We start from the raw sequence: 23,374 nt of genomic DNA, 5'->3' as shown, positions 1-23,374 counted from the left end.
AAGAGATGCTATTTATTTTGCCATTGATATTCCATAAGAGTCCATCCCAGATTTTTTGCTTCAGTGGGAAGGAAAAGAATTTTAAATGGGAAGGAACCAATATTTGTAAGTGACTTCTAATCACCAGATACTATACTATTCTTTTGTATAAACGGTTCATTTACTCTTTCCAGTAAACTTAGGTAGTAGGAATTATAATAATTTTACAGATAAAAAATCAAATCTTAGAAATGTTGAGGGATTTGCATAAGGTGCCACAACTAGTACATTTTCCAGAGCCAGAGTTTGAATACAGGTCTTGCTAATTCCTTTCTATAACACTGTCTCCCAGAATGATTATAAATCTAGAACCCTTAAAGAAAAGCAGTTGGAATAAAGCCATGGCACTAAGACTACGCAGGTGCATTATGAAAAATGTGAGGCCACTTAACCAAGAGCGCTTAGTAATCACATACCAACCAGACATTACCTCTAATTCCAAGGCTTCTGAGATTAATTTCTGGGCGTTTTTCCTAAATGTCTCGGTTTTGGGATCACTTCGTACTTCAATAGAAGGTTTATTAGAATGTTTCTCAATGAAAGTTCTCCACTCAGTGTAAACTTCTCTGGCGAGACAAGCGACTTCTGAATCTGAGTGTTGACGCATCTTGTTTACAGTATGACCTAGAAAAAGATGAGAGAAACCAAAAGTTGTTCTGTCTTCTTCTGAAAAGTTCAGGACTAGATGGACTGATGTGTGTGGGGCACCTAGTCATTCACATACCTAAGGATATATTGGGTCTTGTGGAAATGAAGACCATTTCTCAAAGGCTGAGATAACAAGATAATCACTGGAGGAGAATCAGTGGATTACCCAATGCTATAAGTCACAGAACAGAAGCATGATCAATAGATACTTAAAACAGAACAACTAAGGTACCAACTCCTTAATCCACAAATTGCAATAAAAGAAAATGAATTAAGCATTTACCTTATCATTTCGATACATATTATATTTCAGGACGACCAAATAGCTCTAGTTATTGAGGGAATGTTCTTTATTCAGCTAATAAATGTGAAGAGATTGACCGAATTTAAAGAAATTTCTAACCCATGATGAAATAATTCACTCAAGTAATAATCATCAGTGGATGAAATCATTCAATGAAAGGTTGATGGGGAACTTCATAATGGAGGCATGAGCTGTCATCACCTGAACCACTGATCCATTAGCATTCTTAGAGTGAGACTATGAGACAGACGTAGCACTCCACAACCCTACCTATGACATATTCTTGCACCCTCCTCCTAAAGAAAAGATGAACCAGAATCCAACGAGTCATTCAAAGCTAACCTCTCGTTTATAGAAAATATGAGAGACAGAGGAATAAATTAAATTATAGTATGAGAAAACAGACAAGTCCAGAATGTGGCACATTCTACAGAAAAAAAGACCTGGTTTCTATAACAGTCAACGGCATTTTTTAAAAAAATGGAGTAAGGTCACGGACTGCTATAAATTAATAATCTTTTGAGTCCAAACTACCAAATGTGTGATATGTTTTCAACCCTTTAATGCCATCTTCTAAAGTAGCCAGAGTGGCCTTTATTTAACTTTATTATATTCCATTTTAGGGAGATTTTTTTCTAAAACATAAATCTAATTTCTCTGCTCCATTTAAATCTTTCAATCCTATACCCAAACTCCTATCTTTAAGTCACACAAGTACTTTCTCAATCTGCCACCACGCACCTGCTTTCTAGCTTCATTTCCAGCTACTATCCACTGTCACCCTATACTCCAGCTACTTGAAGCTACTAAAACGCTTCAATATTTTTTCTTGGCTCTATTTCTGAATATATACTCCAATGAACATTCTTTCTGCCTGGAATACTTTCTTCCCACTTTATCCAGTTAACTTCCACTCTGTCTTTAAGACTCAGTACAGGAGTCCCCGCCTCTATGAAGTCTTCCTTAATACTCCTGGTCGTGGTTGGTACCTCTCCCCTGTGCTCCTGTAGCACCTTGGGCTTTTGTTCAACAAAATAATTATTATAATTAGTTGTAATTAGAACAGTTTTATCTCTTTTGAGTGCCAAAGAGAGCTCCTCAAGGGTAAGAGCTTTGACATGTTCATCTCTGTATCTCTAGCAGAGAGCACAGTGGCAGGAGGTAGGGATCAGGAGAGTAAATATTGGTGGAATGAGAAGCCCATATGAAAAATAACATATTTTTATTAAAATATGTAACAAGATTTGAATAAAAGGGGTAAATTACCATATTATGTAATGGAAAGATTAGTAGGGATGCCAACATAGAAATTTATTTGCAGATTTAATGTAATCTTAATAAAAATTCTCGAGAGGCTGTTTTTATTAGAATATAATTATTTCTAGACATTTTTTTGAAATACAAATTTGCAAAAGTATAAAATACTATTTTGAAAAAGAGGAATTATGAGGTATAAACAGCCTTATAAGAGAGTAGAACATATTATAAAGCAACTATAATTAAAGTTATAAGGATTAGCATCAAAAAAAGATGGACCTATTGAATAAAAATTGAAGCTCAGGACTAGACTCTAATGTACATAAGAATTTAATATATAATAAAAGAGTTATCATTGAACAAATAGAGGCAGAAAAAGGATTTAAATTTGGAGAAATGGTTGAAAACATTTAGAAAGTTTCCCAAATTATGCCAACCTCGTAGCCTAACACTTAATGATTCATTTACTATCCACACATTTGCTTAAGGCCTACTCTTTGCACTGGGTACTATGCTAGGCACTAGTCACATGCAGAGCTGAACAAAAAAATGACCCTGCTTTTAAGGTTCTGGGAAGAACATCCTGCAGGTGAAAAAGAAATGTAACTCTGAAGGGAAGACAAGTCTTTAACTCCTCACTCTAACCAATTATCTGCCAAGAAATTTCATCTAGCCTTTCTCCTGCCCAGGGAAAAGAGTACATCAACACTCACCACAAGGGGAAGGAGGAGGAGGAATGCAGAGCACTCATCAGGAATGTCTCAAGGTGCTTCCTAGCTGGCAATGAGAATGAGGTGCTTCTGAAACACACAACACTTAAAAGCTGGTCACTACTTAATACTTCCCTTTTCTCAGTAGAGTTCTCCATAACTTTGAGATTATTTGTTCAGCGAACAAATTTTTGTGTTATTGGTTATGATTACAGATACTAAAAATAAAAAGATAAACGAGACGCTGCAGGAACTCAAAGAACTAAATTCAGGGCATTGTAATATTTTTACTAAGCACCCACTTTATGCTTTGTGTTGAGGGTACAGAGATGAGAAAGACACAGTCCCTAGAATTTAACCTACACTCACCCTGCCAAAGTGTGCAAAGAAGGTATGTGTACAAAAATATTCATTCCAGTATTGTTTGCGGTAGTGAAAAGCTAGAAACAACCTACAAACTCATCATTAAGGGTCCAATTTGTTAAATATATTATAGTCAATTCAAACAATAAATGCTCTGTAGCCCTTAAAGACTAGACTAGCTCAACATGTAGTAACATGGAAAAATAATCACTTTATTCAGTTAAGTGAAAAAAGTAGGTTCTCAGAAGAGCACAGTATAATACAAGCCAGTATTTCTTTTTAAAATTACATGTGTGTATACATATAAACACATATGTTTGTTTATATAGAGAGGAAAAAGTCTAAAAGAATTTATAATGAAATTATTAGTGGCTCTCCTCTGAGTAGTGGGACTATGTGTATCTATGCAGTTCAGCTCATAATCTTGTGTGCTGGCTCAACCTGTAAGCAATCCTAACAGTGCAGGCAGGCTGTGTTATAATAGAGGTGCATTCAGGTTTCTTTAGAACAGAGAGCGTTCTCTTCATGTGTTCCCCATATTATCCTTTTCTCTCATCAAGAAAGACACTGAGAAATGAAGACACAGAAGTCTCTCAAACAGAGTCCTTCTACCTGTGGAATCCAATAGACCTTCTCCATCCTGATGTTACGTGATCCCTCTGTGGCATCTCACACTGCTGCCTTCCTCCTTCTGAAATATTCACTTCCACCGCTTTGAGACACAACCTGTTACTGGTTCTCCTCTTCCTTCTCTATCTCTTCCGCTGGCTGCAATCTCAACCTTTAATTATCTGTGAACCCCACCTGCATTGTCCTTGGCCTCTTCCGTTCTTTCTTCACCTGCCTTCCCATGAATAATCCAACCACCTGCCTTCCCATGAATAATCCAATCACCATCTACAAGCAGATCACTATCAAATATGTATCTCTACCTCAAAGGCTCTCACTAAGCGCAAGATCCAAATATCCAGTCCCCTAATGAACATCTCTACCTGCTTATTTTGTAAGCACCTTTAACTCAATGTTGCTATAATAGAAAATGGAATTCATTATTATCTCCCTCAGCCCCTCTTCCTGTATTTCTTGTTATACAATGGCACGACCATTCCCCCATCATGTTAGGCTTCTTAACATTTCTTATATCTCTTTCTTTTCCTCTTGACCTCCCTCTTCAATCTCACTGCTGCCCTGATTCAGGCCCCATCACCCTTCCACAGGTTTATGGCAATGATTTACTAACCAATCTCTGTTCTGTCTAGTCTTCCTCCATTTAGTCTTCTTTACAGACGTCAAAAAAAATCTTTTTAAAATACAATTTGATCACATCACTCCCTCACCAAATCCTTTCGGTAGCTGTCTATACTGCCCTCAAATTAATTTCTAAGTATAGCATTCAAACTCTGGATGACTTGAACCTCTTTGGCCTTACCTTTCGCCATGCTGCCTTCTTTCCTCCTTCCCCTCACCTCCAGCATTCCTACCCCTTTACCTCCATGCACTAAGTTCTAGCCATAGAAAGCAACTTGCACATCCTAATTTTGGGTCAGGCTGCCTGGCCTTCTTATATTTCTGTGCCTTAGTTCACTGTTCCCTCTGCCTAGAATATTTAAATGCTCACTTTCTCCTCTAAACTGCAAACAGCTTAAGGGCAGAACCCAATCCTTACTTTAAGTTCTATTCCACGTTTCCAGAATAGTATCTAGCAGAGAAAGATCAATAAATGTTTGCTGAACTGAATCGAACAGTTAAATAAAAAAAATCGTATTTAGTTTTCAATTGTTTTTTTACTTACATTTGAATATGGATGTATTTGATTGAGAAATTCACACAATTGCAAACAAAATAATAGAATGAAACTGCAAAGAATTTAATCCAAAGGTACTGGGAAATCAAAAGTTTCTAATCCTTACCTGTTGCTAAGAATTCATCCTGCTTGCTACTCCAGATTTTATATAAATTATCTCGTTTAATTTTTATAACTAAACAATGAATTAAATGCTTTTTTTATATCTCTTTTTATAAATGAAAAATTGAAACTTAGCAAAATAACTGCCCACAGTCTTAAAGCTGGTTAAGTGCAGAAACCAGGATTTGAATACAAGTGGCCTGACCTCAGGACCTGTACTAACACCCTGTACTTCTCTGTTATCAGGGACTGGCACACAGGGAGTGTTCACCTTCTTGGTATTCCCAAATCAGAAGAGCAGAGGACCTAAGAAGTGGCCAAAGGGCCTAAGGCTTCCACTCTCAGGGCAAGGCAGTGGAGTCAGTGCTTCTGGCCTGCAGGGGGCAGTACATCCCATAGATAACTCCCACAGGAACCCCACCCAGACTGGTCAGGAGGCTCTGCCAAGACCGAGGAAACCATCTCAGGAAGGGCAAGGCTGTAAGGGACCCAGGGGGATGTAAGATTTGCTAGCAAGAGGAAAAAGTCTCCAAAAAAAGAGTGACAGCAGGAAGAACAGTCCAGTCTGGGGCTGGAAAAGAGGAGAAGGAGTCTAGGGAACCCTCTTCTAGAAAACTCAGGGCAAAAATCATAAATTTTAGATCACAAAAAGAATTCATGATAACAATAACGATGACAGTCACTGTGTTAAATGCTTTACATACCTAAACTTGTTTGATCCTCAGGACAACCCTATGAGTTAGGTGCTATTGTGATTCCTGTTTTATAGGTAAAGAGCCTGAGAAACTAAGAGGTTAAGTAACTTGCGAAGCACATACCAAGTAAGAAGTAGGGCCAGGTTTCAAACATAGGCAGTTTGGCTCCAGAGCTCATGCTTTAACCCTATGCTATTTCCTCTGAGTATCACACAGTCCTACCTCCTCCTAATTCAGGTGAAAAAAAACGAAGCTGCATGACCTCTCCCCAAGGTCACAAGTTGGTCAGTAGCTACATCAAGAAAGTTAATGATCTGCAAAAAGTCATTATTTGCTCCATGAAATTTATGTTTTAAAGCAAGTGGTGCCACTGGCTGGTCTTATGATCTAAGTCAGGTCCCCTGGGCTTAAGGATAGGGGGTTTCTGCATCCCAGCACATTGTTAAGACAAATTCCTTGCAGGAAATAATCTTTCACTCATTTAACAAACATTACCAAATACTAGGTATGTACCAGGCCCTGTGCTAGACATTGGGATACAATGTTTAGAAAGACACACCCCTGTATTTAAGGAGCTCCAGGTAGGTCTAAGTACAGAAAATATCTAAACAAAACAAATGCATGAAAGTGTTACAGGTCTCAAGATAGCACTGAAGGGGGACCACCAGGGAGGGCTAAAGGATAGAGGAGTCAATTAAGCTGGCAAAGGAGCCAGGAAATACCATGAAAGCGGCAAATTCTCATCCTGAGTCTTGATAATGACTCAAGGAGACAGGACTCACGTAAGAAGTAGAGTGAACAAGATCATGGAACTTGAAATTGCATGGCATAATTTGAGGGCTTGTGGTAGGCAAAATAATGGTCCCCAAAGAGAGCCATGCCCTAATCCTCAGAACCTGTGAATATGTTACTTTACATGGAAAAAAGGGACTTTGCAGGTGTGATTACGGTTAAAGGCCCTGAGATGGGGTAGATTAGCCTCGATTATCTTGATGAACCCAACCTAATCATACTAGTCCTTGCAAGTCGAAGAGACAGAAGGGTGGGTCAGAGAGATGAGGTGTGAGAAGAATTCAACCCACCATTGCCAGCTCTGAAGATGGAGGAAGGGAATCATGAGCCAAGGAATACAGGTGGCTTCTAGAAACCGAAAAAAGCAAGGAAACAGATTCTCCCCTAGAGTCTCCAGACAGGAATGTGCCCATGTCAACACCTCGATTTTAGCCTACTGAGATCCATACTGAACTTCTGATCTGTAAGATAATAAATTTGTGTTCTTTTAAACCACTAATTTTGTGGCAATTTGTTATGGCATTATTCACAGAAAATGAATACAGGAGCCTATAAGTAGTTTGAGATTGTTAAGCAAAGGGAATCTATGGCACAACTTGAGAACAGAAGTCCATCTGAAAGGTCCTGGCCACTAACTTATACTGTGACCTTGGGTGAGTCAAATCATATACCCATTCGCTCACTCACACACACTCTCACTCATTTATTCATTCAACAAACGTTTTTAGCTTCATGTATGTCATCTGGGTCTTGAAGGACAAGAGCTTGCCATGGACAAAGAAAAGTGCATCTTTAGGTTTCAGGAGGAGGCATGACATAGCATAAGAACATCTGAGCTTAGTCAATTATTATTCGGTTTTCTGACCTGGGTAAGTTAAATTCTCTAAACCTCTGTTTTCCCATTTGTAAAATGGAAAAAATAATAACATTTACCTTCCAGAATTACTATATAGATCAAATGACGTCATAGATGGGAAATCACTTTCTTAAGAATAGGTTTTTTGGTTGTTAATCAATCATAAATGAAAGTAAGATATCCCTGAAATCAGATCAATATGATTGACATAAAACTTTTCCCAGAATATTCATATATACAGCATTGCAAAGTGGAGCATGTTTGCTCACCAGGTTGAGACTGCAAGGCCTAACTCCACTGCTTCGTCAGCCATCTACTCAATACCCCTTATCCACTGGCCTTTTTAAAAATAAAAGTGTCCAATCAGAGGCCCCATTAAGGGCCAGGTCCAAAAGCTTTAGCCCAGCTGGACCTTAACTTCCCAGATCACTTGAGAACAGTGAGGCCACTCATTTCCCCTGCCTCTTAAAACATTCCTCCTTGGCCTGCATGTCACAATACTGCCCTGGCTCTCTCTTTCTTGCTCTAATTATACTCCCTCTGCCACTTCACTGGCTCTTCTTCCTCCTCCCACTTCCCTACCATACATCTTCTAAGTTCAATCCTTTAGCCCTTTAATCATTTCTTTTACTCAAAGAATTCATCCAGGTGATTTTAAGCAAATGCTTCTAGACAAATGACTTCCAAATATATATTTTTAGTCTAAATCTCTCATCTGAGCTTCAATCCCACAACTCCAACTGCCTGCTGGGCATTTCTGCCTTAAGAGTTTATGTCAGATGCTGTAGGTGTAAAAAATAAAAAAATAAGGGATTGTAAGCTGACGGAGTCCTTGCAATCTGTGAGGTCAACCAAGGGTTGCCTTGCCTAAAAAAAAAAAAAAAAGTTTATGTCATAGAATTCTAGGGGCAGTGACTAAAATGGGAGTACTAGGAGAAAACTTGCATTTGAGGTACACAAGAAAAGGTACTAAATTCTGTTTAAAAGAGGTGAGTTTGAGCAGATGGCATAACCCATAGAGATGGTCCAATAAAATAAAGGCACATATGGCTGCGGTCCAAGGCACAGTGGCAGTCTGCTAACCAAGAAAAAACACTGCCCCAAGAGACCTGGGTTCTCATTACATCCCTGGTTATAACTCACTATGTGGCCCTGGATAGGTCACTTCATCTTCCTGGGTCAGAGTTTCCTCCTTTATAAATTGAGATAGCTAAATGGATTTAAAAGTGTTATGACATCAACATTTACAAAGCTCAGAAACAGATAGCAAAATGAAAAGATCTCAATAGTAAATGGACAACGAACATAAACAATTCACACAAAAAAAGGACGAAGTGCCAATAAACATAAAAACAATTCCATATAGCAAATGAAAACGAGATGCTATTTTTACCTTATTAAATTAGTAAGATTTTAAGAAAATGGTAGGAATATAAACTGGAACAACATTTCTAAAAATCTAAGATTCAAAAGTGGATCAGGCTGGGAGATGCCTATCCAAAGGTTATCTGACTTAAGGTCTCAGTTAAGCTGGAGAGTGGACAGGCTCTCTGATGAAGTGCCCTAAAGCAGCAGCAAGACTGAGGCTGGAGCTTTCTAGAAAAGCACCTTATTAGGGAACAGGGAACAAGGGCTGAAGAAACGAAGAAAGGCAAGAAACAGGAATACAGAAAGCTAGAAAGAGCCATGGAGAAAATCTTATTGGACCATGTTATTTTCATTCATTTGATGACTGTATCCTGAGCTCTTGCTATATGCCACACTAATGCTTGAAGTGTGTTACTAAATAAAATGTGTTGCATGGTCCTGCTGGTGTAGGGTTACTGTTAAGTAAATAAAAAATAAGGCAGCAAATTATTAAATAAGTAATAACAAACTCAGATAAAGGCTATGAAGGTAATGAAGATTTAAAAAATAAGGAATTGGCAACAAGTTCAGTGTCATTTATATTGACAGAAAAGAGATTAATCAATGGTCTCAAATTCATAGTTCTGGGAAGATGAGAAATGAGACAAGATGATTGGATTTGGATAGAATTACATCACTCGTGTCCTGGAGGAAAAAAAGAGTGGTTGTGGGAGAACCAGTAGAGAAAGAGTTGAATGAAGGAATGGGAGGGGCAGAAATGGGAGTTTTGATTATCAATCATTTTTAAAACAACTGGCCTATAAAAAAAAAGAGAGGGAAACAAGGCATCTGGAAGAGATGGCAAAGCCAATTAAAGGGGAAGATCTGAGTGTGTCTGAAGGTAGAAAGAGCCAGTGGAGAGGGTAAGAGAGGCAACAAAATGAGAGGCATCTGACATCCTCATCTCCACAGTTAACCCTTGGTAAGTCCAGTCCACTCTCTATAAGGTCTACTAAACTGTCACTTAATGGGTTAGAATCTCTCCTATTTTAAAAATGACAACTTTCTTTGGTCCCACATTCCCTTTCTGATACTGTGACTTCTCTCTTTTCTTTCAATACCAAACTTCTTGAAAGAGTTGCCTATTTTCATTTTCATTTTCTTACCTCCTCCTCACTCAACTTTCTGCCCCAAACCCTACTGTGACCTTACCAAAATCAGTTATGACCTTACTTTGCAAAACCTAATGTGCACTTTTTAGACTTAGCGTATTTAGGCCTTTGAGAACAGACACTGCTGACCAATCACTCCCTAGAAATATTCCCTCCCGTTCACGACAGCATTTTCTCCTGTTTCCTTTCTGTTTCTCTAGTCATACCTTCTCAGTCTCCCTCTATAAGTCTCTTAAATATTGGTCCGCTTTAAGATTTTGGACTTAGCTCTATGCTTTTCTTAAACACTCTCCCAGAGCAAGCTTATCTATTTCCATGGCCTCAGTTTCTAACTACATGCTGATGATGACTCCCAAGTATAAACTTATGGTCTCTCCTTAGCTTCAGCCTTGCACATCCAACATCCCGTTTCCTCATGGATTTCCCTCAGTATGTCAAACACTAAGTCTAAAACTGAATTTATTAATCTCCTCGCCTCTAAATCTGTTGTTCCCTATCTTAATGAGTGGTACTGCCATCTACCTACTTGCCCATAGCAGAAATCTAGCTTTCAGCCTTCACTCCTTTATCTTCATTCCCAACATCCAATCAATCTATAGGTCCTTTGGGATTTTATTCCATGTATGTCTCTTGATTCCAACCACATTTCTCCATTCCCACAACTACTACCCCATCAGGCCACCTTCATGTCTCAGCCAGATGTTTTTGTGGCTTCTTCACTGGGCTTCTTGTCTCTAGGTTTGCTTCTCTCCAATACTTTCCCCACATGGCATCCAGATAGATTTTTTTTCTCAAATGCAAATGTGAATATGTCATTTCTCCATTCAAAACCCTTCAATAATAATCATTTTATTGTAGAGTAAAGCTACCCTTTCACTGCAGTAAATCTAGATTCTAGATAAAAACCACTTTATTTCCTCTTCAAAAAAAAGTAAGCAGAGGCTAAAGGGGTAGGCACAGGGAGGGGCGGGGCTAAACTAAGGGCTGATGTTAATAGCAATGCTGCTAAAATACTTAGCTTTGGGCCAGTGGTGAACTAGGACAGCTAATCCTGGAACTCTTATACTGAGCTGGGATCCTTGAGAGGTATATTAAAGTATTCCAGGTCAGAAGTCACCCTTCTCTATTGGCAGCAACAAACAAACAAACAAACAAACTAATCAAAAAAGCTAACCTCTCTAGAGGGAAGCTTCTTCAATTTAGTCACACAAAATTCCCATAGATTAAAATAATGCGTTCACAATTAAAAGTCAACAAACACATGGGGAGCCAAGCACCATGAGGGTCAGTAGAAACAATAAACAACAGATTTAAACCCCTAAAGACTACAAATATTAGAACAGTCAGATGAAAAATACAGAACTATACATTAAATGTTTAAAGAAATAAAAGGTACAATCATAAGAATGTACAAATAATATTTAAGAGAGATTTAGGGGGAAAAAGGAAATTTATAAAAATGAGAAAGTTTTTGAGATAAAGAACAAAATGAATGGGTTAAATAGCAGATAAGAGTCAGAAGAAAAGAGAATTAGTGACTTGGAAAATATATATCTGAAATTGCCCAGAATTCTACAAGAGACAAAGAGATAAAAAATGACAAACAAGCTAAGGGGTATGGAAAATAAAAGGTCTAACATATTTTTAATTATAGAATCTCAGAATGAAAGAATAGACAGAATGAAAAAGAGGCACTTTGGAAGAGAGATCAGCTACAAAATTTCTACAAATGAACATAAATCTGCATGTCCAAGAAGTATAATATATCTAGGAGAAATAAAAAGAAATACATACTGTGGCAGCCAGTCTACAAGATAGCTCCCAATGATCTTCGCCTCTTGGTATTCATAACCTGTGTGTAGTTGCCTCCCAAATTGTACCATGACATAATGTCACTTCTATCATATTCTGTTAGTCTGCGCGACTAACAGAATATGATAGAAGTGACATTATGTCATTTCTGAGATTAGATTATAAAAAACACTGTGGCTTCCATCTTTGTTGTTCTCTCTTGGATCACTTGTTCTGGGGAAATCAATGGCTATGTCATGAGCAGCCCTAAGGAGAGGCCCATGTGATGAAGAACTGAGGCCTCCTACCAGCAATCCTCTGAGTGTGCCATTTTGAGTATATCCTTAAGCCCTGGTCAAACTTTCAGACCCAGCCAATAGCTCTTTAGAGACCGTGAGCCAGAATCACCCAGATAAGCAGCTCCCAGACTCCTGACCCTCAGAAAAACTGTGTGTGATAACAGATACTTAAGCCGCTAAATTTGGGGGTAATTTTCACACAGAGACAAATAACCAATAGATACTAAGACTAGTTTTGAATGGCTTCCAAAGGGCCTTTTCCTACTGATCCAGGTGGTCTCCTCAGCTTCACTTCGAACACACAAAACTTCTTTTAGTTTCTGCAGTGTATCCTGTTCTCTCCCACCTCCAGCCCTCTGCACAGCTCACATGATGTACCTTCTGCTTGACACATTCTTCAACATCTTCTCCTCTACTTCCAACGCATATACTCCTTGGGCTAACTTCTCCCAATCATTAGAGCACTCATTACATTGTCTGAGGAAGTCTTGTTAAATTGTCTGTCCTTCCATTAGACTGCAGGCTTCAAAGAGGCAGGGACAATATCTGTCTCCATTATTATGCCAGCACAGTTCCCAGCACAAAGAAGACACTCAGTAAATATTTATCCCTTATAGCCCACAGGATAGGGACAGGCAGGAAGCTAAAGGTGGAAGAATGTAAACATTCTCAGGCAATGATCCAAATGAATCTTCAGCCTGGCAACTGATGTGACTACAAAAGAAATCAAGAAACCCCTATTCCATACAACCTTAGGTTTAGGGAAGGCTTAGAGTAGGGTCAAGACTCAAAAGTTAGATGGTTTCCAGCTCCTCCCAAGTCGAGCCCCTTGTTTCATTATGATCCTTGAATTGAAATCTCTGATCGGACACACCCATTCTTAAAAGCATACTCACAATTTACTCAAAGAACAGAAATGATTTTTCAAAAATGATCATGTTCTGTATTTGTATGACAATTCCAGCCTATTACATGGTTAAAATCTGATCATAAATGGTATTTGTGGTGTGTGGCTAAATATGAACACATACATATATGTAAATATATACGTCATAAAATATTAATCACTAGTACCCTCTACTGGTGGAAATTCCTTATCTGCTCATCTGAATGGTCTTATTGCCCTCTAGCGACCACAACCTATAAAGAGAAAATCCACTAGCAGATGGGAGAATCTCCTTGGCTATAATGATAGGGTTTTATGTTCTTTAAGCTCTAATTTTCTCAGATTCTGGTTTATATTACAAGGGTGCAACTCTCAAGACTCTTGGGGGTCCTCTGGGGGTTTCACACAGCTCTTGCCAGCTGTTAGCGCCAGTCTGAAGCTGTTCTCTCTCCTGCTTCTCATGAACAAGAGGTCAAGGGGAGGCAGAGAAGCCAATGGCTGCACTAGTGAGGGCAAGAACAGCAGCTGCGAATGACTACCCTGGACTCTCTGGGGAGTTGGGAGCAGCTTGAGGAACACATGTTGGCCCTCCCTTGCATATTATTCACAGTTGTCTACTGTACTAAAATGGCAATTCAGTGTAGTCCCTGACTTACCTTTTAAATATCTCTAATGCTATATAATAAATGATGTAGCAGCAAATGCTATCATTTTGCTTTTATAAACCATGCTTTGCAAGTTATTTCTACTCAAGACAGAAAAGCTAACTCTCTTTCAAAATTTAACTGAAATGATGCTACTTCAATGAAGCCTTTTCTGAATTCCCCAGATGTAAGTAACTACTCTGTGCTTTATACCAGCACATACCTTGTACAGATCAGAATAGTATCCAGGATATTGTTTATGTTTTTATGTATAATACATAACACTTTATTGTTCCCATTTGTCTACATGCTTATTTCTCCACCAAACCCTAATTTCCTTGAGGTCACGAACCAAGTCTTACTCATTTTTGCACACCCACCATCAAACATGCTCAAAATGTTATCTACAGATCATTTCCAGTTGCCAGTCCATGCAGTAAGAACTGAAGTAAGCATTTAGAAACATTTATAGCAATATGCTATATAATGTAGCAATATGACAATAATTCTATATGTTAAATCTAATTTAAAAAGTGGAACTTATATTTTGTATATTTTAATTTTCTTGTAATTTTTATTTTATATTATGAAAGTATTGTTCTGCAACCAATGCAGAATTTTTTAAACAATGGTCCATTACCATGAGTAGTTTGAGAAGCACTGATAGAAGGATAACTTAATGTTTGACTGAGTGAGAAAAGGAAGAAGGAAGGAGACAAAATATAAGTACTTTTCATTCAGAAGGAACGTACCTATCCTTGTTGATTTTAACACTTCCTTGGAGGGTATTTTCTTCTTTAATTCTCGTAAGGCTTCAACTAGATTCTCTTTGGTTTGATCAGGAAGCTCCAATGTAGTTTTCCATCTTTTTATGTCTTCTATAACCACAACTCTCTGGGAAAAAGAAACGTCATTTGGAAAATGGAACATTTTCATTAGAAAGACATCTGCCTTCACCTGAGCTAATGGGGCTCCTACTGACATATGAATTATTGATTATGACCTGAACCAAAGCACAGTGTGTAAGATAGCCCCAAATGATGGGTAATTGCTTAAAAGCAGGTCCTGCCTACTGCACATAAGGAAGGGAGTTACACCTATTAGGAAAAGTGCAAGTTTTAATCTTACCATGTCACACATCACTGGGCACTTAGCAGTGATACCAGTGAAAGGCAATAAGATGGGAAGAAAAGAAAAATGATGCTGAGGTGAATCAACCCTATAGCTCACTTAAGTGTCTTAATCCATAGGCAAGGACAGAGAGCAGAAAAGTCATAAAGATGTATTTATTTCAACAACAAAAGCACACTTCAACAGCTTCCCACTTCCTAGATGATAAAACTTAAAATTCTCTTGTTTGAAGAATTTTTAAAAAGTTCAAACACAAAGAAAAGTACAGAGTAATTCACTATTTATAATGAAAATAAGTTAACATTTTGCCATTTCACATAAAGCAGTAGAGCATTAAATTTTAAGTCTCCTTACCCTTCACAAACTCATTCCTCTCTTTCAATTCCTGGAAGATTCTACCATCTTTCCATTAAGTGTAAAATATCAACAACAAAGGAATATGAGTGAAGGAGATGGGGAAGTTCTTTGTACTATGTTGCCACTTTTCTGTAGTTTTGAAATTATTTCAACTAGAGAAAATTTTTAAAAAACTAAACCGAGAAACAAAATAATAAAGCTGCTTTTAAAATTTTCTCAGATGTTTACTACCCTGGGAATGGAAGGGGGCACTGGGGCTTCTAGGATTCTGATAATGTTCTGTTTCTTGATCTAGATACTGGGGACACAGATATCTTCACTTTGTGAAAATCTGTCAGGATGTACACTCATGTCTGTCCACTTTTCTATATGCAGGTGATAGTTCAATAAAAAGCAACCTCCCCCTGCCCCTCCCCCCCCCCAAAAAGGCTCACTCCCTCCACTGGCTGGGATCTGTTTTCAGCCCAGCAGGCCATGGTGGGAGGAGGGGATTTCTGATGCTATTTCCCTATCTTTGCTCCACCCTTTTCCCAGATCTGCTTCTTTGCTTTGGTCTCTGACCCTTCCAGGTTCAAAGCTAGGAAAAGGAGGAGAGGTAAGAGACAGAAAAAAAGCCTTACTTTCTGTTGAAATGCTTTACTAATCAGGTTTTAGTGCTCTCTAGTCTCAGCAGATATGTAAAGCTGACTTTTTTCTTAGGGGTCCTTTTGTGGTTCCTTGGAGAGTTCCCATTGTTGAGATCTCACCCGCAGTTCCCAAAACGTTGGCGACGCCTCTTCCAGCCAATTGCTTACAAGTCCACCCAAAGTCCCCAGTTTTTGGCAACCCACTTCACACAGACTCTCTCTGTAGGGCTCCCATTGCCCTTCCAAGGACACTTGTAAACCCAAACCCTTTAATTCAATTCCACACCAGCCAGCATTTTCTCCACTACTGCCTATATATTTGCCCTGAAAAATTCTGAGGGTAACAGCGTTCTCAATGCAGCCACTTCCTCTGGCATCAGTCAGCCATTATCCCTGTTTTCAGATGTTCCCAGGCACAGGCCTGGTCTGTGTCCACCATCTCCAAGATCTGAGGTCAAGTTCTCCAAAAACATTCACTTTAGCTAAAAGAATTCTTTCTCTTTTCTTCTTTCAACTTCAACCTTCATTATAGCCTAAGGTGGGTGATGGGTCCAGGATTCCAAAACTGGTCCTATATTGCCTTCACAAGTTCTGCATGGATGGTCTAGAATCTCATTTAGGAATACCATCTGATACCTGTTGCTTTGTTCTCAGTCTTTAAAGGCCCTAGCCAAAATGAGACGAAGTCCTTTTTTTATGATCTATTATAATATAAAATAGTATTAGTGTTAAATGGTATGAAAAATAAATAAATGAAGCCAGGTAAGGGGATATTTTCAATAGGAAGATGATATAAATATCATGTGATTCTGCAACTTGCTTTTTTTCACTCAATATATTTTCTTGATTTATTCACATTGATGTGTGTGTGTATGTATAGCCAGATGATCCACTTTAACTGTATTGGATAGTATTCCATTATTTTTATATACGAATATCTTAGAATTTAAAAATCTATTTCCCTAATGAATATTCAGGGTCCCCCCCACTCATACATTTTTCCTGTTATAAACATTGCTTCGATGAACTGCTGCCAGTGACATATTCATATTTGGTCTTCCATCCCTTTATGTTCAACTTTTCTAGGTCATTATGCTTTAAATATCCCATGGCTACTTTATTTTGCTCCACCTTCTCTTTCAATCTGAGAATCTCTCTCTTTTAATAGGCATGTTTAACCCATTTGCATTTATTACGATTACTCATATAATTGGACATACTTTCTCGTTTTGTTTTGTTTTTTCTCTTTTACCTTTTACTTAACAAACTGAGTTTTCTTTAATCTTGATTTTTTCTTTGTGATTTAGAAGTTATACATTCTATTATTTTAGTATTCATCCTTACAATTTTTTAAGATGTATTCTCAATTAAATCTACACTAGTATCCTCTCTCTTCCTGGCACTTGAGGATTTCTCTTTCTTGCTTTCAAACTCAGCTTTGTATTGAAGATTTTTTATCCAGCATTTCTACGTGGTTAGGATGAGGTTCGGGGTTTCACATTTGATAATTCCAGCATATGGAACTATAGAAGCCCAAACTTTTTAGAATGGCATAAGAAGCCTTACATGACTTGGCTCCTGACATCTTTTTCAGCCTCATCATCTGCTCCAGATATACCAAACTATTGTAGGCTGTTTAAATGAATCACAGTATTTCACACTCTCTGCTTAGGATGTTCTTTCTTTGCCTCAACCACGTGATAAAAACCTATTTACTTTTTAAGACTCTTCAAACATCATCTCTTTTATGAAGCCATTCTTGCCTCTCTCCAACTACATTTGACCACACTCCATTCTGGGTCCCTCTGTAATATGTACAGACTTATGTTACTGCATCTCTGCTTTCTACATATACTTATCTACAAGGTTATCTTCTCCACTTGACTATGAGCAACTTGAGGGCTGGAACAATTTATTTGTCTCTCTATCCCCAGTGCACAGTAGGTGTCATTGAACAAAGACATTTCTACCCACGAGGATTAAGTACAGAACAGTTTTCAGATCTGAAATTTAATTGGAGAAATAGAAAAATGTAACAGTCGGTTTCAGAGCAAAGGAATTCCATAAATATCAAAGAATGTTTCTTTATTTCTGTCCAAATATGGGCCCAAAAATATAAATTTCAAGTTCTTATCAGAATTATTTAGAGGAACAAGGGACGTGAACATGAAATATCAATGGGATAACTATAATGAGTGGTGGAATGGTTATTGCCAGAAAGATGTCCTCTCCAAAATACCATCTGGTCTTACAGTTGTGGATAGCTGAAATATCAACCTTGACAAAAGCAATTAGGGAAAATGATTTGCTCATAAGCAATAACATGGGCACCACTCCACTGGTTGGGACAAGGGACAACATATAGGCTAGTCAACCCTACAAAGAGAAGAAAGGTTTATAGAGCATTCTTGAGTACTGAATCTAAAAAAATTAACATTCTAGAGTCTTTTAATTTAAAAAATCTCCTATTGCAACCAACAGAAGAAATCATTTTCCCTTAAGAGAGTAAGAAGAGATTAACGAAATTAACCTCTACCATTCAAATGTACACTACATGAACTCTATTGAGTATCACTTTCATTGAATGTGATAAGACTATGGCAAAATTACTTGTACTATGCTGATAACAGAAGTACAATGGTCCTAATATTCTAAGATTTTTATACCTCCTTTGCGTGGCATTCAGAAACTTCCACTTTTTTTTTTATATAGAGAGAGTGTACCCTACAGGGGCAGACTGTGGAATCAGACTGTCTAGTTCAAATCCCAGCTCTGCCATTTATAGTTGCATGACCTTTAAGCAAAATATTTAATCTCTCTGTACCTTAGATTCTTCATCTGTAAAATATAAATGATAAAAGCAACCATTTCAGAGTCGTTATTAGAATTTAAATGGTTAATATAAAGCACTTGGCACAATGCCTGGTCTATAGAAATGGGCTTAATAAATGTTAGTAGTAATCATTATAATTATTATCATCATCACCATCTCGGATCTACTTTTACTATACAAGCCTCTCCTTTTCCGTACATGAAAAGAGGAAACTACCACTTTTTACTACATTCCATGCACAATGCTTAGCCCTTTCAACATGCATTTACTGATTTAGCCCTCATAACCACCTTGCAGGTTAGACATCGTTATCTCTGATGTTACTGATGAGGAAATTGAGGCTTGAACATTTAGCAAATTCTTGACATTAAACTGTGACGCTGGTGTGTGGTCATAAGTCATGTGGCAGAGAGTAGACCTAGCTAAGTCTATAGAACTCACATTTAACTTAATTTGATTTTAATTTGTCATTGTATACACATGAAAGCAAGCATCTGTGCATGCATAAAGGAAAGAGAACAGCAAGTACCACTTATTGAATGGTGTCATGTCACTACTTCCCTCTACCTAGACAAATTTCTTTCCATCCCTTCAGGATGTTCTGTCCACTAAAACAGACACTGAGCTCTCTCCTCTCGTAACTCCTACTGTCCAAACAACAATTTTGTAATGGATCACATACGATTTTGTACCATTACTTAATAATTTCTTATGCTATGATCCTCTAATGGGAAGTCCCACAAGTTCTCATACTTTGACCTTAAATTTCTCTTTTGGTCCCTAGAGCAGCGGTCCCCAACACTTTTGGCATCAGGGACCAGTGCTCCTATGAGAATCTAATGCCCGATGATGTGAGGCGGAGCTGAGGTGATGATGCTAGCATTGGGGAGTGGTTGCAAATACAGATGAAGCTTGGTTCTTTGGCCTGCTGCTCACCTCTTGCTGCATGGCCCCATTCCTAACAGGCCACGACATGGCTGGGGGTTGGGGACCCCTGTCTTAGAGTATCTAGCATAGTGTTGGGCATAAAGTTAATTCACGATAATATTTATAAAATAGTTTAATATCTAGACTCTGCAAGGGCATCTCTAAATAAGAACGTATCTTATTTATTCAATAATTTTATACCTACAATGTACAGGTACTGTGTTAGGTCTAGGTGCGGAATCAGAACATAATAAAACACTGTAGTCCTGGTCCTTAGAAGTTCATAGTAGACAGAAAAACTACAAGTAATCAGATAATTGTAATACAGTAAGGTAAGTACAATGACCCATATTTGACCAGGTGATAAGAGACTATTGAAGAGGGAAAGATTAACTCTCCCAAGGACCTAGAAGGCATTTCAACATACACTTATTTAACAAATATTTATTGACCACTTAATATATGCCAAGCACTGTGACAGGTCCAAGGATATAGAGGTAAATAAAATACCCAAGGTCACTGAAATTTATAATCTAGGATTCACAGGGAAAGTTGCATTTTAGTGGGTTGATAAATGAATAGAAATTCACTCTGTAAAAAGAAAGAGAAGGCTTTCCAGGAAAAGAGACCAGCATTATTCAAAGCCTTGGAGTCAAGAAAGAGAATAGAAAACAGCAAGAAACAGGGTGTGGCTGTAATGCATTCCTGTGAATGGGGAGCTACAAGAGACAAGATGACAAGGTTCACTGGGTCAGAACAGGAAGGGTCTCATATGCCATGTCAAGGTTTTTTGGAGTTTTAGTTCATTTGGTCATTAGGAAAAAGGTATTAAAGGCTTCTATATGCCAAGCCCTCTGCTAGGCACTGCAGTCACAAAATCAATAAGACATACTCTTTCGAGAAGCTTAGAGTGTAGCAGGACACAGGCATGTAAAGAAACACTTATAATATACCACAAATAAGTGCAATGATGGGGGCATGTTTAAGATATAGGGACGGCTTAGAGAATGTGAAACTGAATAAAGGAAACTGCATTCAAAATGGACTCAGGAGGCCAGAAGGAGGAGCTGTCATGCACTATTGGCACCACCACATCATGTCAGTTACAGACCCCAAGAGGAAGCGACCATATCTTGCATTCCCAACAAAAAGTGTCTCCACTACCTAAACAAGAGGATGGAAGATTTTCTACTTGCCCAGCAACAAGTTCAGCCAATGGGAACCCTCAAAACTCAGTCAATGAGAAGCCATCACCACTCTGAACTCTCTTTCCTTCAATGGACTTACTTGCAAAGCACCCTTCCTAACTTCCTCTTTTTTCTCTATAAAGCTCCCTCACCTTTGTTTCGTAGACTTGCCTATATTTTTTTGCTATAGCATGCTTCTCTTGAATTGTAATTCTCTGCCATTCCTGAAAAGAAAAACATTTTTGCTGATAAAATAACTGGCTGTTTTATTTTTAAGGTCAACAAGTATCTGTGGGGCAGAAGGGTAGTCATGAAAGGCCTCATAACAGAGGAGACTCTTGAACTAGGTCATGGGGACTAAATAGGATTTCATAAAGTAAATGATAATAGCAAACACCGACATAGTACTTAGTGTGTGCCAAGCTCTGTTCCAAGTACTTTACATATATTGACTCATTCAAGCTTCATAACTACCTTATAAAACAGATATTATTAATCCCATTTTATAGATAAGGAGACACAGAGAGGTTAAATAACTTGTCCGAGGTCACACCAGGAGTAATGGCAGAGCTGGGATTTTAATGCAGGAGTTTGGCTCTAGAGTCTACATTCTTAATTACTATACTGTATTGTTTCCAAGAGAGTAAAGTCAGGCAAACAGGAAAGCATATGCAAAGGTACAGAAGTATGAAAGAGCACATCTCTGAGAAATTGTGAGTGCCTGACACTGGATGAAATGTAAATAAGAGCAGCAGGGAATGAGGCAAGCAGGTTCCAGGTCATGGAGAACCTTGGGTGTCATGTAAAGAAATGTCTTTATCGATAGGTAATGAGAAACCACTGAAGGATTAGGCAGGGAGGTGACTTGAATAGATTTCCATCTTTTTAAGACTTACTTCTCTGGCTTAAGTGTGGAGGGGAAAGGACGAGATGCCAAGGGCAGGGAGATAGGTTAACAGACCATGGCACTACTCTAGATGAGGATAAGATTTTTTAATTTAAAGTGGGAGATGTAAGGGCAAGAAACACTGATACAGTTCAATCCCCACATTTTCTAGGTGAGGACAACTGAGATCCCAGAGAAGGAAATGACTTGCTGAAGATCACCCAGTTGCATAGTAAGTACTAGAACCCAGGGCTTCTGTTTATACTTCCCTTTCTAATGTGGGTCTGGTAAGCCTGTAGCACATCTAGGAGAGGAGTCCATCCTGAGTATATAAAGTACACAGAATGCCACTTTGCTATCAGTTCTTTGCACATTTTTTCTAGCCCCAGATTTCACTCTCACTCTCAGAGATCTAGGCTGGAGGTGCATGTATGGCAGTTATCAGCAAGGGAAGCAAGCCTTAAGATGAATAAGGTCACTCTGGACAAATACAAAAAAATGTGACAAAGCTCTGGGGAGCACAAATATTAGGAGTCTACTGGAGGAAGATAAACCAATGAAGGAAACCGAAAAAGAAAAAGTCAGAAATGTAGGAAGAGAGGTTCTAGAAGACAAAGGAAACTAATAACAGGCAGGTTTTTATTTTTGTTCTTAGTGAAATAATAATTATTTTATCTTTAACTGGGTACCTACATTCATGATTCATTACTGGTTGTCTATCCTGTATCTATTTCTTGGCCTCTTCCTTGCTAACAGAAACCAGGCTGAGTACAATGTTACAAAAAGCCCATTAAAAGTCTCTTTCTCAGTCTCAGCTGTAGCTATGGAGGCCATGTCATACAGTTCCAGCTATGAGAGTATAGTATGCCACTCAGCCTTATTGAGTTTGTACATAGTACACAGAATCATATTTAGTACTTTAACACTCCTAACAGACAAGAAAATTTTGCAAAAGAAAATAACTTAGGGGACTTGTCGCACCAGCTAGCAAAACATACCATAAAGCCAAAGTAATCAGAAAAGTGTAACAGAAGTGCAGGAATTGATAAATAAGTCTGTATGAGGTATGGCTGAAACAAATTAGTAGTCGTTAGGAAAGCGTTGGGGAGTAAGCATAGCAAGAAATAATTCGCACGTCTCCCATGGTCAACCTCTTTCACACAGCCTACTATCAGTTCTTTGCACATTTTCTCCAGTCCCAGATCCCCTCTCACCTTCAGAGATTCAATCGTGGCCTGCTTGTAAATCTTTCCTCCGGGATCTTTCTTCTGAGGACTATTCTGGATTCTTGGTGTTCGAATGACGAATTTATCCATTTCTAGAGGATTCCAATTACTTTCGGTGTGTTCTGCTCAAGTAAGAGGGCAAGTCTGATCCCAGAACAGGAAGAGGACATGGAGGGGGGCGGGGGATAAAATTCAAATAAAGTTTGTAGTTTAGTTGTTTTTTTAAAAAAACAGGGCAGATTCTAAAATATCATCAAAACTGCTGGGATACATGTTCACTAAAGTGACACAACTGAGTTCTATTTACTCTGGAAGCATTCCTGAATTATAAGGACTATTGGGTGGAATTTAAAGGAAGATTTCCTCTTGAAAAAGAAACATCTTCCTAAGAACTGAAACTGTTACAATGATGGGTCTACTTCCTGAGTTAGGATGGACCTAGCTTTCAGAAGTGCGCACTGTGGAGGGGATTCCAATATAGGACCAGGCATT

The 23,374-nt window shown here is 38.4% G+C and overlaps 1 protein-coding gene across 3 annotated transcripts in view; it reads right to left on the bottom strand.

Moving 5' to 3' along the window:
- Positions 1-23,374, bottom strand: part of TCEANC2 (transcription elongation factor A N-terminal and central domain containing 2) — a 31,428-nt gene that overhangs the window by 7,371 nt on the left and 683 nt on the right. For 2 of the 3 annotated variants that reach the window (XM_039886938.1, XM_039886934.1), the window contains exons 2-4: positions 22,871-23,026; positions 14,462-14,603; positions 470-663 (exon numbers count right to left, since the gene is read on the bottom strand). In XM_039886938.1, the coding sequence (XP_039742872.1) occupies positions 470-663; positions 14,462-14,603; positions 22,871-22,972 (438 nt within the window). In that variant the 5' untranslated portion in view covers positions 22,973-23,026. The remainder of the gene's footprint in view (positions 1-469; positions 664-14,461; positions 14,604-22,870; positions 23,027-23,374) is intronic. The other variant, XM_039886943.1, reaches the window with a different exon arrangement.

This window comes from Pteropus medius, unplaced genomic scaffold (assembly GCF_902729225.1).
Source record: "Pteropus medius unplaced genomic scaffold, Ma_sr-lr_union100, whole genome shotgun sequence".
Taxonomy (NCBI): Eukaryota; Metazoa; Chordata; class Mammalia; order Chiroptera; family Pteropodidae; genus Pteropus; species Pteropus medius.
The sequence above is the reverse complement of the archived record's forward strand: the minus strand, read 5'-3'. Positions and strand labels throughout refer to the sequence as shown.